This window comes from Fimicolochytrium jonesii, assembly GCF_025526975.1.
Source record: "Fimicolochytrium jonesii strain JEL569 chromosome Unknown EV422scaffold_40, whole genome shotgun sequence".
In the NCBI taxonomy this organism is placed as follows: domain Eukaryota; kingdom Fungi; phylum Chytridiomycota; class Chytridiomycetes; order Spizellomycetales; family Powellomycetaceae; genus Fimicolochytrium; species Fimicolochytrium jonesii.
This window is the reverse complement of record NW_026515707.1, coordinates 51,460-64,399: the sequence shown is the minus strand read 5'-3', so window position 1 is coordinate 64,399 and position 12,940 is coordinate 51,460. Positions and strand designations below refer to the sequence as shown.

At 55.7% G+C, this 12,940-nt stretch overlaps 4 protein-coding genes across 4 annotated transcripts; 3 read left to right on the top strand and 1 right to left on the bottom strand.

Annotated features, from left to right (window-relative positions):
* The first annotated feature begins 1,898 nt into the window (after positions 1 to 1,898).
* EV422DRAFT_546920 (WD40-repeat-containing domain protein) lies at positions 1,899 to 4,311 on the top strand. Its single transcript, XM_053071567.1, has 5 exons — positions 1,899 to 2,039; positions 2,187 to 2,258; positions 2,716 to 2,856; positions 2,952 to 3,226; positions 3,461 to 4,311. The coding sequence occupies exons 1-5, from the start codon at positions 2,003 to 2,005 to the stop codon at positions 3,884 to 3,886; spliced, it is 951 nt and encodes a 316-aa protein (XP_052921110.1). The 5' UTR covers positions 1,899 to 2,002; the 3' UTR covers positions 3,887 to 4,311.
* A 2,467-nt stretch (positions 4,312 to 6,778) lies between these two features.
* On the top strand, positions 6,779 to 6,976 carry EV422DRAFT_501595 (uncharacterized protein; the record flags this gene model as incomplete). Its single annotated transcript, XM_053068200.1, has 1 exon — positions 6,779 to 6,976. A coding segment is annotated over one exon (198 nt), but the record flags the coding sequence as incomplete, so codon positions are not given.
* A 3,133-nt stretch (positions 6,977 to 10,109) lies between these two features.
* On the bottom strand, positions 10,110 to 10,618 carry EV422DRAFT_623645 (uncharacterized protein; the record flags this gene model as incomplete). Its single annotated transcript, XM_053074233.1, has 2 exons — positions 10,506 to 10,618; positions 10,110 to 10,433 (listed from the first exon to the last, which is right to left on the bottom strand). Exons 1-2 carry the CDS (start codon positions 10,512 to 10,514, stop codon positions 10,110 to 10,112), a joined length of 333 nt encoding a protein of 110 aa, XP_052921108.1. The 5' UTR covers positions 10,515 to 10,618.
* Positions 10,619 to 10,818: 200 nt separating this feature from the next.
* Positions 10,819 to 12,880, top strand: EV422DRAFT_546914 (uncharacterized protein). Its single transcript, XM_053071566.1, has 3 exons — positions 10,819 to 11,446; positions 11,521 to 11,763; positions 11,835 to 12,880. Exons 1-3 carry the CDS (start codon positions 10,910 to 10,912, stop codon positions 12,498 to 12,500), a joined length of 1,446 nt encoding a protein of 481 aa, XP_052921107.1. The 5' UTR covers positions 10,819 to 10,909; the 3' UTR covers positions 12,501 to 12,880.
* The last annotated feature ends 60 nt before the right edge of the window (positions 12,881 to 12,940 follow it).

Sequence of the window (12,940 nt, the reverse complement as noted above, 5' to 3'; positions counted from 1 at the left end):
CGGCGGTACCAACCTCGCCAACAACCCCGGACCCGCCTCTTCGTCAGAATCGCATATGCAGCCGTCTGATCTCCAGCATATGCGCACAGGCCTGCAACGCAAGCGACGCAGCATCAAAATAAAAGTGCATCGCTTTCCTCCGCGCAATGCCCTCCTCGCAGCCCCCGAATGGCACGGCGTCAAACATATAGTACTGCCCCAAGTCATACGATCCCTCGACGGACCGGCGCGATGTCGCCTACGACAGGCGGAACATCCGTTTCGTGACGCGGATCTCGTTGTCTGGGTAATCGAGCGACGACACGTTAGATACTCCTCCGCCGTGCTGTGCGGTAACGGCACGCTCCTCCTGGTCTCAACACAGCGTTTCCTTCATATCCGCCGGGTTAAAGGCGTTCGTTCTCGCATGAAGGCCTTGTTGCCGGTACCGAGGTCGTATGGAGAAATTCCTGGCGCGACGTCGCTCCCAGTCCGCGTTGGAAGGCTGGACAGTGAAAGAATGGTTGCACTTGGCAACTTTCAACCGGGACCAGCGCGATGAACGACGAGAAGGGGCCGGGAACGCTCTGTTTCGTTCAGGGGAGCCGAGTGGCAATGCTCGGAGAATGTGAAGCCTCTACAATGATCGGCGAGACGGCAAGGGGTGCGCGGGAAATTGTAGGCGAATTCGAGGGCCGCGAGGTACCTTGACCAGTTTCGACCGGTTAGATCAGGGGTGGCGGCCAGCATGTTCTTGAGCGTCTGGATCGCCCGCTCTGTCTGTCCGTCGGTCTGTTGATGGGCGGCGGTCGCGATGGCTGTCTCGAAGCCGAGGTATTCGGAGATGGTGGGCCAGACGGTAGCCGTGAACTTGGTATCGCGGTCGGTTACCAGAGTGGATGGGATGCCGTGCAGTTTGATGATGTGTTCGCAGAAGAGTTCTCCGATTTCCTCGGCCGTGACCTCGCGATGGGTTGGAATCAAGTGCACCCGTTTTGTGAGGCGGTCCACTACGATCATCAGAAGATCCCGGCCTTTGGCGTCCTTGGGTAGGAAAGCGAAATCGAGTGTGACGTCTGACCAGCGGGCGCTCGGGATGGGTAGCGGTTGGAGGAGTCCGTGGCGGCGTCGGCCGGTCTTCGCACGCAGACAGCTGTCGCATCCGTTGACGTAGGCTTTTACAGCGCGCTCCATTCGTGGCCAGTAGAAATGTCGGACCAGGTTTCTCCCAGGTGCGAAACCATCCGGGGTGACTAGCGGCGCCCGCGGTATGAGCGTCGTGAAGCAGTTGTAGCCGGAGCGGGATATCTGGTACGTATAGGCGGTGTTCGTAGAAGGAGGCCGTCTTCATCGGTGTAGCGTCGCTCCTTTTGGCTTTGGGCGGTTATAGGCCGCTGAAGGGCGGCGCGTATGCTGTCCGCGAGGGGGTCTTTGGGTAGCGCCGTACGCACGATCTCGTGTAAGTCGGTGGATGTGGGTAACGATGGTCGAGATCGCGGCAATATTTGAACATTTGGAGCACTTACAGTAGGTGCGTAGTCAGCGCGTCGGGACAGCAGATCTGCGAGCGTGTTTGCTTCGCCGGGGACATATTGAATATTGACGTCGTACTGTTGCAGCGTTTCGATCCATGGTCGGTGAGACTGTATATACAGCATTCACCATCGCAGTTCTTGTAGTGATCTAGCATGTAGTGATCTTGACAGCTTTCCCCGTAGGAATGGTAGAGCATTCCCCTCAATTCAGGGCCTTTCCTTTCTCCACCAAGATCCGTTCGTTGGGATGGCAGAGCCACATGTTATGTCCCAGGGAAAGCAGGTGGTCCAAGTCGATGCTCACAAAGGAAGTCCTGGGGGTGAATTATTGACGGGCATTTTGACAGCACCCAAACCAGCCAATTGGGCGCCAGTGAGTCGCGTCTTCTCTTGGATGCAATGAGAGGCGGCCCCTCGCCAAAACGCTCCTGTTTTCCTCCCTCTTCCGCACGTCGACATCCTCTACATCGGCAAGAACATAGGACGACATGGCTGACACTCTTATGCACAGGGCCACCCTCAAGGGTAAGTACCCGCTTTCACCCCCGCCCCCGCCGCACTCTCCTCCTGCTCGCAACCAGCATGGGGAGGCAGATTCCAGCTATGCTCTCGCCATGTTACTCGTATTCGGTTTCACATGGTCTAACAATTACATTTCCGCAAACTATGCAGGTCACGCCGGCTGGGTAACGGCTATCGCCACCTCCCCCGAGTCGCCCGACATGCTCTTGTCTGCTTCCCGCGGTACGTTTGTAGGGCAGGCAATTGGCAGAAGACATGGAATGAGGAGGAACTGCCTGGGAACGAACGACCGGGATTATGTGTGGACCACCAAAGAGGGGAAGGTTTGGGCTGGATCGAGTCGGGGAAAGGTGAAAAGAGAGGATGGATGTTGTTGGGCTCTCGGATGGATGGATGGTCGCCGACGGATGGATGGATGGATGATAGTGGCTGGGACTGGATGCGGGAGATCATATGGAATTTCGAAATGGCCATGGGACAGCAGCATGGAGTAGTCTATCGACAGACCTTTTCAACAAGTGGCAGACGATGACAGGAGGAGAGAACCTATGCGCGAGGAGAGGCCTCAACGTCGTCATGAGGAATGAGCCGATGATCGCCCTTACCCGACCAAGCGATTCTCGTTGGATATCGTTCTTTTTTCATGTCCTAATCTATGGGCTTCTCTCCATTATTTTAGACAAGACCATCATTGTCTGGCACTTGACCCGCGACGAGGAAAACTACGGTGTTGCCCGTCGTTCCCTCACCGGTCACAACCACTTCGTGTCTGACGTCGTCATCTCCTCTGACGGCCAGTTCGCTCTCTCCGCGTCCTGGGGTATGTGTCGAATATGGGTGGAATTTGTTGGGGAATGCCATTGGCGGCGCTGCAGTTGGAACCTGGAACTTACCGAAAATGTGTGTCGATTGCAGACAAGACCCTCCGTCTGTGGGACTTGAACAGCGGTCTCACCACCCGCCGTTTCGTCGGTCACACCAACGATGTCTTGTCCGTTTCCTTCTCCCCCGACAACCGTCAAATTGTCTCTGGATCCCGTGACAAGAGCATCAAGTTGTGGAATACCCTTGGCGAGTGCAAGTACAACATCACCGAGGAGGGTCACAGCGAGTGGGTCTCGTGCGTCCGCTTCTCCCCCAACCCCGCCAACCCCGTCATTGTTTCCTCTGGATGGGACAAGCTGATCAAGGTGAATATGGAAATGCAGAGGATGTTGGGACAGTGGAGGGTGACGTCCAGCATGTGGCTCGCAGAGGATTATACCTACCATATTTGCTACTTCAGAGCCCCTCGGGGCCATGAGAAGATATTTCCACCCATAGAAAATGATGCGAGCTCATGCTGGGAAACCCCCCTTCCGACCAGATTCGTGAAATTCAGGGAAGCTTGTTTTCAAAAACTTACCTTTATGTTATGTTTCTAGGTCTGGGACTTGGCCAAGTGCAAGTTGAAGATCAACCACTACGGTCACACCGGATACGTCAACAACGTCACAATCTCCCCCGACGGTTCCCTGTGCGCCACCGGTGGAAAGGACGGCATCACCATGCTCTGGGACTTGAACGAGGGCAAGCACCTCTACTCCCTCGAAGCCGGCGACGTCATCAACGCCCTCTGCTTCTCCCCCAACCGATACTGGCTCGTTGCCGCGACCGCGTCCGGCATCAAGATCTGGGACTTGGAGTCCAAGAGCGTCGTCGACGAGTTGCGCCCCGAGTTCCCCCAGCAGGGCAAGAAGGCCACTCCTCCCCAATGCATCTCCATCGCCTGGTCCGCTGACGGTCAAACTCTGTTCTCTGGCTACACTGACAACGAGATCCGCGTCTGGCAGGTCATCCGCTCCGCATAAGCTACATTTTTTGCGGAAGCGAATGGAAGGAATCAAACGGGGTGTACGCGCGCGCTAGCTGGGAGGGTTCGGCAATGAGCTTCTTTTTGCTTGGGGGTCGGGCCACGGGAGGGCAGCGGCGATGTGGTAGAGGAGGGAAGGATGGAAGAAAACGATGCTACACATTGTAAATTATGAGTAGCTCGCTGGTTTTCATGATGTTCTCTCTTTCTTCATTTGTCGTCGTCGTTGGTTTTGTTCTTGGCTTTGATCTTCTGGTATCCTTGGTTTGTGCGTCGTGCTGGGGACAAATAGAGCTTCTAAAAACTGACGTAGGGGATGTGCATTATTGGCATGTGGGCAGTGGACTTGCCATCGACTTCATGTCTCGGAATCCCTCGGGGAATGGGCCTCTCCACACTTATACTTGGCGGCATGTGCGGAGAATCTCAAAGCTGTGGAGAAGTGGAACCCGCAGAAAAGCTGTGGAGGTGGAAGGAAGCCTCCGATGATGCCGTCAATGCTACAAGCCACGAGCGGTGATTGGCCACAAGCGCGTTTTGACAATGTGAGTGAGTCAGCGTTGTGCGTGTCATCGATATGGAGCCAACTTTGCCCGTTTGCGAAACGCCAGAAAAAGCGAGACGCCCCCCTGGTCGCAAGAATGCCGATTGACATGGATGGCATGGGGAGGAGGACGTGGTGGAGCGGGCGAGCGAGGGGGGATGCCTTTCTTTTGATTAGGGGGCGCTAATCATAACATCATAACATCTAACCAACATCTAATACGTAACTAACATCTGGCAATCAGCCCCGGATCGTGCACTGACTGACTCTCTCTGTCACTCGCTGCCTGCTGCCTGCCTGCCTATAGCCTGCCAAAAAAAGGTGCCAAACGCCCAAACATTCCCACGCACTTCGCTGTCACTTATGACTACCTACTGGACCCATTCTCTCTCTATCCCGTACCATACATAATATACCACTCAAACCATCGCAACACTCGCAACCGTACCTCACGCCTTCGCAAAAGAAACAGAGGTATGTATGTTCACGTCCTCCCTCCTTCTCCCGCTGTGCCTCTCCGAAGGTTGGCACATATCACTCCTACCGGTTCCCACCTCGGAGGGGCTTGAGCCACACTGTATATCCAGATACCGCAGACAGATAGCGGTGTTGGGTGTATGCGTGGGAAGCGGAAACGGGAGGAACGACCATTGGCCCTAAGCCTCTTTCTGTGTGTTATCGTGGCGTTGTGCGGACTTCTCGCAGCGGGAGTCAACTGACGTGGCTTTCTCGCCGGTCGGGCGCTACCGCCGCCACCAACAACAACCCAGAAACTCACTCCCAGAGACACATTCTCACGGTGACCTTATCATCCCTCATCTAACCCACCATCTTCCCACGAACAGAACATAGCAGGACAGTCAGCAGCAGCGGGCAAAAGGACTAGCAGTAGCAGTTGTACCAGGGGCGGCATAGCCAAATTCAGCGCAGCTCCCCGACGACCATCACCCCATTCCCCCAAAGGGAAGGTCTACTCCTGGGACACCTTCGCTCAACAACCGGCGAAACGAGCAGCACATTCACCTCACGACGGCTTTGCCTTTGAAAAGCTCGTCTCCTGACTTTCACCTCGTCCCGTCCCAAACTCCCTCGGTGACGGACCTGGGATCACCTTTCTCACACCATCACCCAATTCTCAATCAACGGGTGACTTTGGACTCGTCCTCGACGAACCCGCTCTTCCATGAGCATCCTGTTACCCTCCCGCGAGCGGTATCCGGCTGGCCCACTGGGACACGGCGACATGCACAACCACAACCATAACGAGGGGCCCGTCACACCTGGTGAGTTTGACCGGAACAACGAGCAGCTGACCGAGCCTTCCGCCGGAGCATATCACAACAATGGGAGTGAGGATGGAGTGAGGAGGCCTTCTTTGCTGCCCGAGTCGAAATTCGATAACAGTTATGGTGAGAGAGGTCACGGTCATGGAGAGTTTCCTCATTCGGCCGGTATGTATCTTCTTTTGATTTGAGCACTGTCAACGAGCAGCGTTCTTCTGGACTGCTAGGTGCTTTGCTATGGACATTTCTGACATTATTCTCTTTCCCAATATGATTAGTGTCTACAGATCTGGAATCTTCAGACTCAATTCAGAGTCCAATGGTTGCTGGTCCGTTGAGTGCTGGTCCGTTGAGTGCCGGCCCTGCTGGGTATCCGGTGCAAGGTTTCCCAGACGGTCTGGTGATGAGGACAAACACATTTCCTCCACCGAGCGGCTTCAACCCAGGGCACTATCCCCATCCCCTTCCACTTCCGCCATACGGCATGGCCCAAACGCCGCCGATGGGGCCCATGCATCCGTACTCAGGTCAACCGCACCCGATGATGTTGCCACCACCTCACCCGCAACATCCACAACACCCCCAGCACGCTTCGCACCCGCAAGATCTTCAGCAACCACACCTGGGCCAGCGTTTTATGGGTCCGGGGATGCATCCTCATCCTCACGCGCACCACCCTCATCCTCAAATGCTTGCTCACCCGCCTCCTCACTACCCACACCCTTCGCATCTTCCGCCGAATCGCTTCGTCAACCATCAGCTCCGACCCTACCCTCAACACCCTCTGCCGACACCATCGGCTACTCCACCACCAGTGCAATCTCCGTATGGGCGAAAGAGGTCGTTGACAGATACGTCTGTCCCTCAGCAACAACAACAACAACAACCCGGTCAAGGACCTGCGGAGTTGGGCCGTATGTTATCGACAGACTCTGCTCCAAGCAACGGTACAGGGTCATCCTCTAGCGGGCATAACCCAAGCAATATGCAAGGACAACAGCAGCAGCAACAACAGCAGCAGATGAACGGGCCGGTGCACAAACTGGATCGGGAGACCAAGAAGATGAGTCTTTACAAAACTGAGCTGTGTCGGTCATGGGAAGAAACGGGGACATGCCGATACGGGACTAAATGCCAATTCGCTCACTCGGACGTCGAGCTGCGCCATGTCGACCGCCACCCGAAGTACAAGACTGAGATGTGCAAGACGTTCTGGGAAAAGGGGACGTGCCCGTATGGGAAACGATGCTGCTTCATCCACACGGAGCGCGATTCGAAGAATACCGTGCGACAGTCGAACGCTTCTGTCACTGCTGAGGAGGCTGCGGCCGCCGCTGCTGCTGTCAATGGTGGCACTGCCGGCGGTGCGCCTATAACAAATGATGAGGAGGCCACACGGGCGCGTGCACGGGCCATGTCGACGGGAAGCATCTACGCATCATCAGACGTCTCGGACAACGGTGTCCACGCTCAGAACGGGATTCGAATCATTAAAGACGGATCTCCCAGCGAATCGTCATACGCCATGCAGAAAATGGCCAACCTTGCATCCTCTGCGCCATCCACTGGCGCGCGGTTCTTTGACCATCGCGCGATTGCAGAAGCATATTTCTCTGGTCGTCGTGCGTCGAACGGAAACGTGCCGCATGGCCAGGGACCGGATTCGCCAGGAGTCGAGCATATCACACAGATGATGCGCAACACCCATGTAGGAGGCGGCACACCCTCGTCCGCTGTTCCCGTCTCCTCCTCGGGGATGTTCCACGAAGCCTCCCGCCGTCGAAGCAATGCGAGTGACCTGAGGCTTGAATCTCCCTACGGCACCGCGCCGTCTAGCGGATTCATGGCGCCGGTACCGGAAGACCAAGCTCCGCTCACAGCTCCACCCTCCCTCTCCTCCTCCCTCCAGCACACCTCCAGCGGAATGGGTCTCTACGACTCCCTCGGCACCCACCAACGCCGCGCTGACCGCTCCGCCTCCGTCTCCGAAGACATCCTCCTCATGCCCGTCTCTTCCTCCCTCGGCTCCAGCTTCTACTCCCCCTCCCGCGCCCAACAAAACCGCACCCGCCGCTCCCGCTCCGTCACCCAACCCACCATGTTCCTCCCCCTCGACGGCACCTCCTCCTCCTCCCACTGGCAGAAATCCCGCTCGGAGTCCTTCAGCGGGTACCTCCCCGGCCTACCGCAGGAGTACGACGAAGACTACGATTTCCTCGGCGAGGACGACGACGACGACGACGATTTCACCGCCGCGTTGCAGCAACAGTACATGCATGACCCTCGCTCGGCACAGGCCGACGACGACGACGAGGAAGCCAATGCTATCCTCTCGGTTTCTTCCCCGCCTTACTACGGCTCCGTCCCCAACAACCTCCTCCACTACTCCCCTGCCACCCGCTCTTCCCCATCCTCTCACCAGCAACAACAACAACACACATCCCAGTTGCTCTCCCCGCCACCCTCAGCCCACCCCTCCCCCGTGCGTGAAACGATCCTGGAGGAAGAGGCGGGGTTTGAGATGGATGATGATTATATGGGGCATCATGAGGGTGCGGGGGAGGCTGGGCAGAGCGGTGGGATGGGGCCCGCAGGGGCGAGACGGAGGACGCAGAGCTTTGGACATCGGTTGCCGATTTTTCAGAATATCAAGCGATCGTGAGGTTGGAGGGACAGTAGATGATAGGAACTTCGACTCGAAGTGAGGCGGCGGTGGTGCGAGTACCCCGCTTTCTCGATCGAAGCAGCTCTCCGGTCTCGACCCGTTCTTTTTCTTGGATTCGCTTCACCCCACGATGCCCATTTTTCGGTTTCGTATACCCTGTTCACCCCACACATCTCTCACCGACGCCAAAAACCACCGGCACGCACGACGCTAGGCGAAACGCAGCACACCGCCGCGCGACATCCCACCACCGTCTCGCCATCTTCTCACTCCCACAGACTCTGCACATTCCAGACAGACTATCAACGACAACAAACGAACCCTATCAAACCCCAAAAGTCGACTTTCATCCCAAGTTCCTCGCCATGACATCCCACACACTCTTGCAAACTCTTCGACACATCGTCCCCTACAAGCCACCGAAAAAAAACCCACCAACAACAGTTTTGTTAATTTAGTACCCTCCCAACTTTTTGTTTTCCTCCCCCCTTATCGTCATACTACTGCGTATCTCACTTACAACGTACCGTAACGTCGTAGCACAGCGTCGTAGCAAAACGTCGTAGCCACTCCTCCCGGTTCTTATTCTTGATCTGTAGTTAGTTTCTTTCCCCCTTTTCCTTTTATTCTTTAGACATCGACCGCATCACTTTCGACGACCCCACCCCACCCCCCGCACGTATTTTGCTTTTTTTTGTGTTGTATTAGTTTCTTTTTTATCATCAATAACTTTTATATGTGAAAATATGTTGACCTTCTTTCAAAGTTTTGGAGAGATGAGGGCTCCCGTCTTCAACGTACATACATTTCAGTACAAACAGGCATACAGTCACCTCGCAAATGCGCCGGCCAAGGACGAAGCTCCAATGCCATGTTCCTGAAAAAAAACCGTCGAGTTTCAACCGACTCCTGAATGGGCGCCTTGTCCTACATGAAAAAGGAGGCTGGGTATGAAAGATCTCAAGGTTGCGCCACATGGGCAAGAGGTGAGCAGTTAAATGCGGAACGTAGGTGGTAGAATCAAGCCCGGGCACGGTTTTGACCTTCTCTCTCCAACCCATCTCAAAGGAAGTTTCATCACTCCCGAACGAACTCGAGACCAATCAGCCTGCCGTCCATGGCGGGTGCTCCGAACGCAAATGCCAGCCGGTGCTCCCCTGTGGGTGCTCGTTCAGGAAAGGTGCGTGGGTTTTTGAAGCGAGAGTGCAGGTTGAAAGATATGTTTTTTCGAATAGAACGACACACGGTGCTGAAGTGTGCCTGCGATTCCTATGAGCTGAATAATTCCATGGTGATACCCTTTCCGTGGTTTCTCCCAGGTGGCTGTCATCAGATAAAACAAATCCTTCGAAACTTATCCAACGCTGCGTTCGGAGGGTTGACACTTAGCTGGTGTGCCCCATCACTTCGTGGGCTGATATTGAGACTTTCTGACGGTGTTCTTGACGGTGCGCAAACAAACCGCTTCTAGAGCACGCAATTTTGCCTTTTATGCTTGGATGCTCTGTGCAGGGCAACTATGGCTGCCCTCTGCTGTGCTGTGAGGGGCTTGCCCATAGCTGTGGTTGTCAAAAAGTCCATTGCAATTGCGGAATGATCTCCCCAATCCGCCATCTTGCTGTTTGTCGCGGCGGCTAGGAACATGCGTCAGCGCTTGTTGAACTGTCATTGAATTCAATTATGGGGGGGCCACAGCTGTTTGCGAGGTGACTGTACAGTACTCTCCCGTCTATGCTGCCATCCCCTCCTTTGCCCTCAAATCCTTCGCAAATCCACCCACCAAGCGGCGCGCCGCACTGGACCCGGCCATCCACTCAGCAGGCGTAAAGAGGTCAAACAGTCCGATCCTATCCAGCGTGGGTGCCGCGGCCCTCATCTCCTCCTCCAGCTTCCTGCGCTCGTCCGTCGCATCGGCAGGAAGGGCGTCATACAGCCGTACGTTGTGGAGAAGGGTGGCGACGGTGCCTGTCTGCACCTGCGTGCCGTCGGCGAGCGTGACGGCGGTGAAGGAGTGGCCCTGCGGGAGGATCTTCTGGTTGATTTTGGCGAGATCCTGGGGGAAAGGGGAGACAAGAAGGTGCATTGGGAATGCATGGGAGTGGGGAGTGGCATGTTTTTCACGTACGGCTGTCATTGTGGGTCTCAGGTCGGTTCTGTCGGAGTTACAGTAGGGATCGTGTCCCCCGTGCAGGCGTCTTTTATATACGCGCTGGCATGAGCCTGAAGCCTCGGAGGTCCGCGCTGGGATTCATCATGTCACAAATGTTCGCGTGGCGGAATCCACTTTCTGTACACAAGGCTTGACGGGCGGGACGCTAACATGTGGAGCGGAGACGGTAAACCGCAGGCCTGTGCGTGCGTGGCGGGCGGGCGGGCGTGTGCGGACTTCGGAGCCCCCTCGACATCTTGGCATTTGCCCTGCGAGGATCACCACAATGTGCATAAAAACAGCGTTGCATCCGAGCGGCACCCGTCCTCGTTCCCAACGAGCTATACTCATAAGTACAGCTCACCACTCTATCGGGTGCCATGCCGCACTCTGACGCCGCTCCAAAGGCCCTGCCGCTGTCCGGAAAAGATCCTTTGGTTAGGGTGTCGCCTCCCACCTTTATCCATGCCCTCAGCAAAGACACGAGCGAATCCCATGTCACTCTCAGCCCATTAGCTTCATTGAGTGGCTGGCTTTCCCTCCCGCAGGCCTGGTTCTTTGATTACGAGCTGGATCACGACACATTAGCTAGGGCGCTCGCTCAGGTTTTACAGAGGCACCCGGTCTACTCTGGCCGTCTGGTCGACATTTCCGGAGGCTTATACAAGATAGAGCTAAGCAATGAAGGCGTGCCGCTTGCCAGAGGAACGTCGCACCTCACTCTCGCCGATCTGGTGCCACGCTTCATCCAGGGCGGCAGCGAGGTCGGTCACCCGGCGTTTCTCGAGTTCATGTACGAGCCCCACATGCCGACCCTTGACCAGATTCTATCGCAACGAAAGCCGTTTATTTCCGCTTCGCACATCACTCTGGCTGACAAAACCTCCGTGCTTGCCATGCGTTTTTCGCACGCTTTGGTTAGCCTGTCTTTCATGTTCTGATGGACTCTCTGGGGGGCGCAACTTCCCACTGACATTCCATTTCGCCTTAGTTTGATGAGACGCACATCGGCTTGTTTATGCGTGACTGGGCCGATGCGGCACGCGGAGAATTCCAGATGGATGATCAAACCGCGGCGAAGGACACTGTCAGCAACCTGCGCGCGCTCGCAAACCCAGAGAACCACATCGAGTTTACCGGGGACTTTGATGCCCCCAATGACACCGTCTTTGCGTTCCCGTCGGAGGAAGCCGTCGGAGGCATGTTGGGGACTTTGCAGGAGGCCCTTTCCAAGGTGAAGAGATCTCTGCCAGTCAAAATCCTCATTCCGCAAAAAACAGATGTTTTAACCTGTTCACTACTCAGAGCGCGTACGAGGTGTTTCACATTCCGCAAGGCCGAATCGACCGTCTGATGACCGAGCTGCGCAGAGAAGATCCCCGCCTGTCCCAGCAAGACTGCATTGCCGCCGTGGTCTTCAAGATAGTTTCCCAATGCCGCGATCCTGGCATGACGCGCATGGGGTTTGCTTCGGATCTACGTCTGAAACTGAACCCGCCTGCCAGAGAAGCACGCGCATGTGTGCAGCTTTCTTTCGCAATCCCTGCAGTCAATGCAGCGTCTGCCCCGCTCATCAGCATCGCATCCTCCATCCGCGACGCCGTTCTCGACAAGTCACTTGTCGCCGCCACCCTCGGGATCATCTACGCAGGCTTCGAGCACGGCCTCGGGCCTCGACTTTGCCCCACCTTGAACTTGGTGGGAAAAGGACCCGGAAGCACGCAGGACTTTTTCTGCACACAGTGGTCGCGCGCTGGCCTCTACGTTCCTGACTTTGGCAACGGACCGCCCCGCAAGTTTGCCATCATCGGCAGGGGTGGGCCCAGCGAACCCGCCCTACCTAACGTTTCTGGGGTGTGGGAGGCGCCGCCTGGAGCGGGAGGCGTTGTGGTTGGTGTCACGCTGTATGAATCGGAGTTGACGCTGTTTCGGGGAAAGATGGCAGAATTCGTCAACGGCAAAGACTTTTGATAAGTAGAAGCTTCTCATGGTCGGGGTCAAATAAGGGGTGTGGCTAGTTTCGAAGATGGGGCCGGAAGGACACCGGCATTGGGGGCGGTATTCTCGCTTAGCGGGCTCGACCGTTGCGGACCAAAGGTAGAAAACAAACGGTCAAACCGACTCAGGACTCTGTTGTCGATGTCATTGATGACTGAGGTACTTCATGGGCCTGCCGTTGTCCGGCGAGTGTTTTCTGTGGTCCCTACTGAGAGCGATACAGTCCATATATGTACGTAGGAATTTTACTTCCGATTGAGAGGTGTTATACGGGTTCTTCATCTGCAGTTTCCTTCCGTCCGCCGGTTCACCTTTCATCTTGATACCAATACAAATCCGAGCCTACCTTTGAATTTCTTTTCACATATGCAGGCGATGTACAGTGTACATACACTGTCCGATGAAACGCTTCT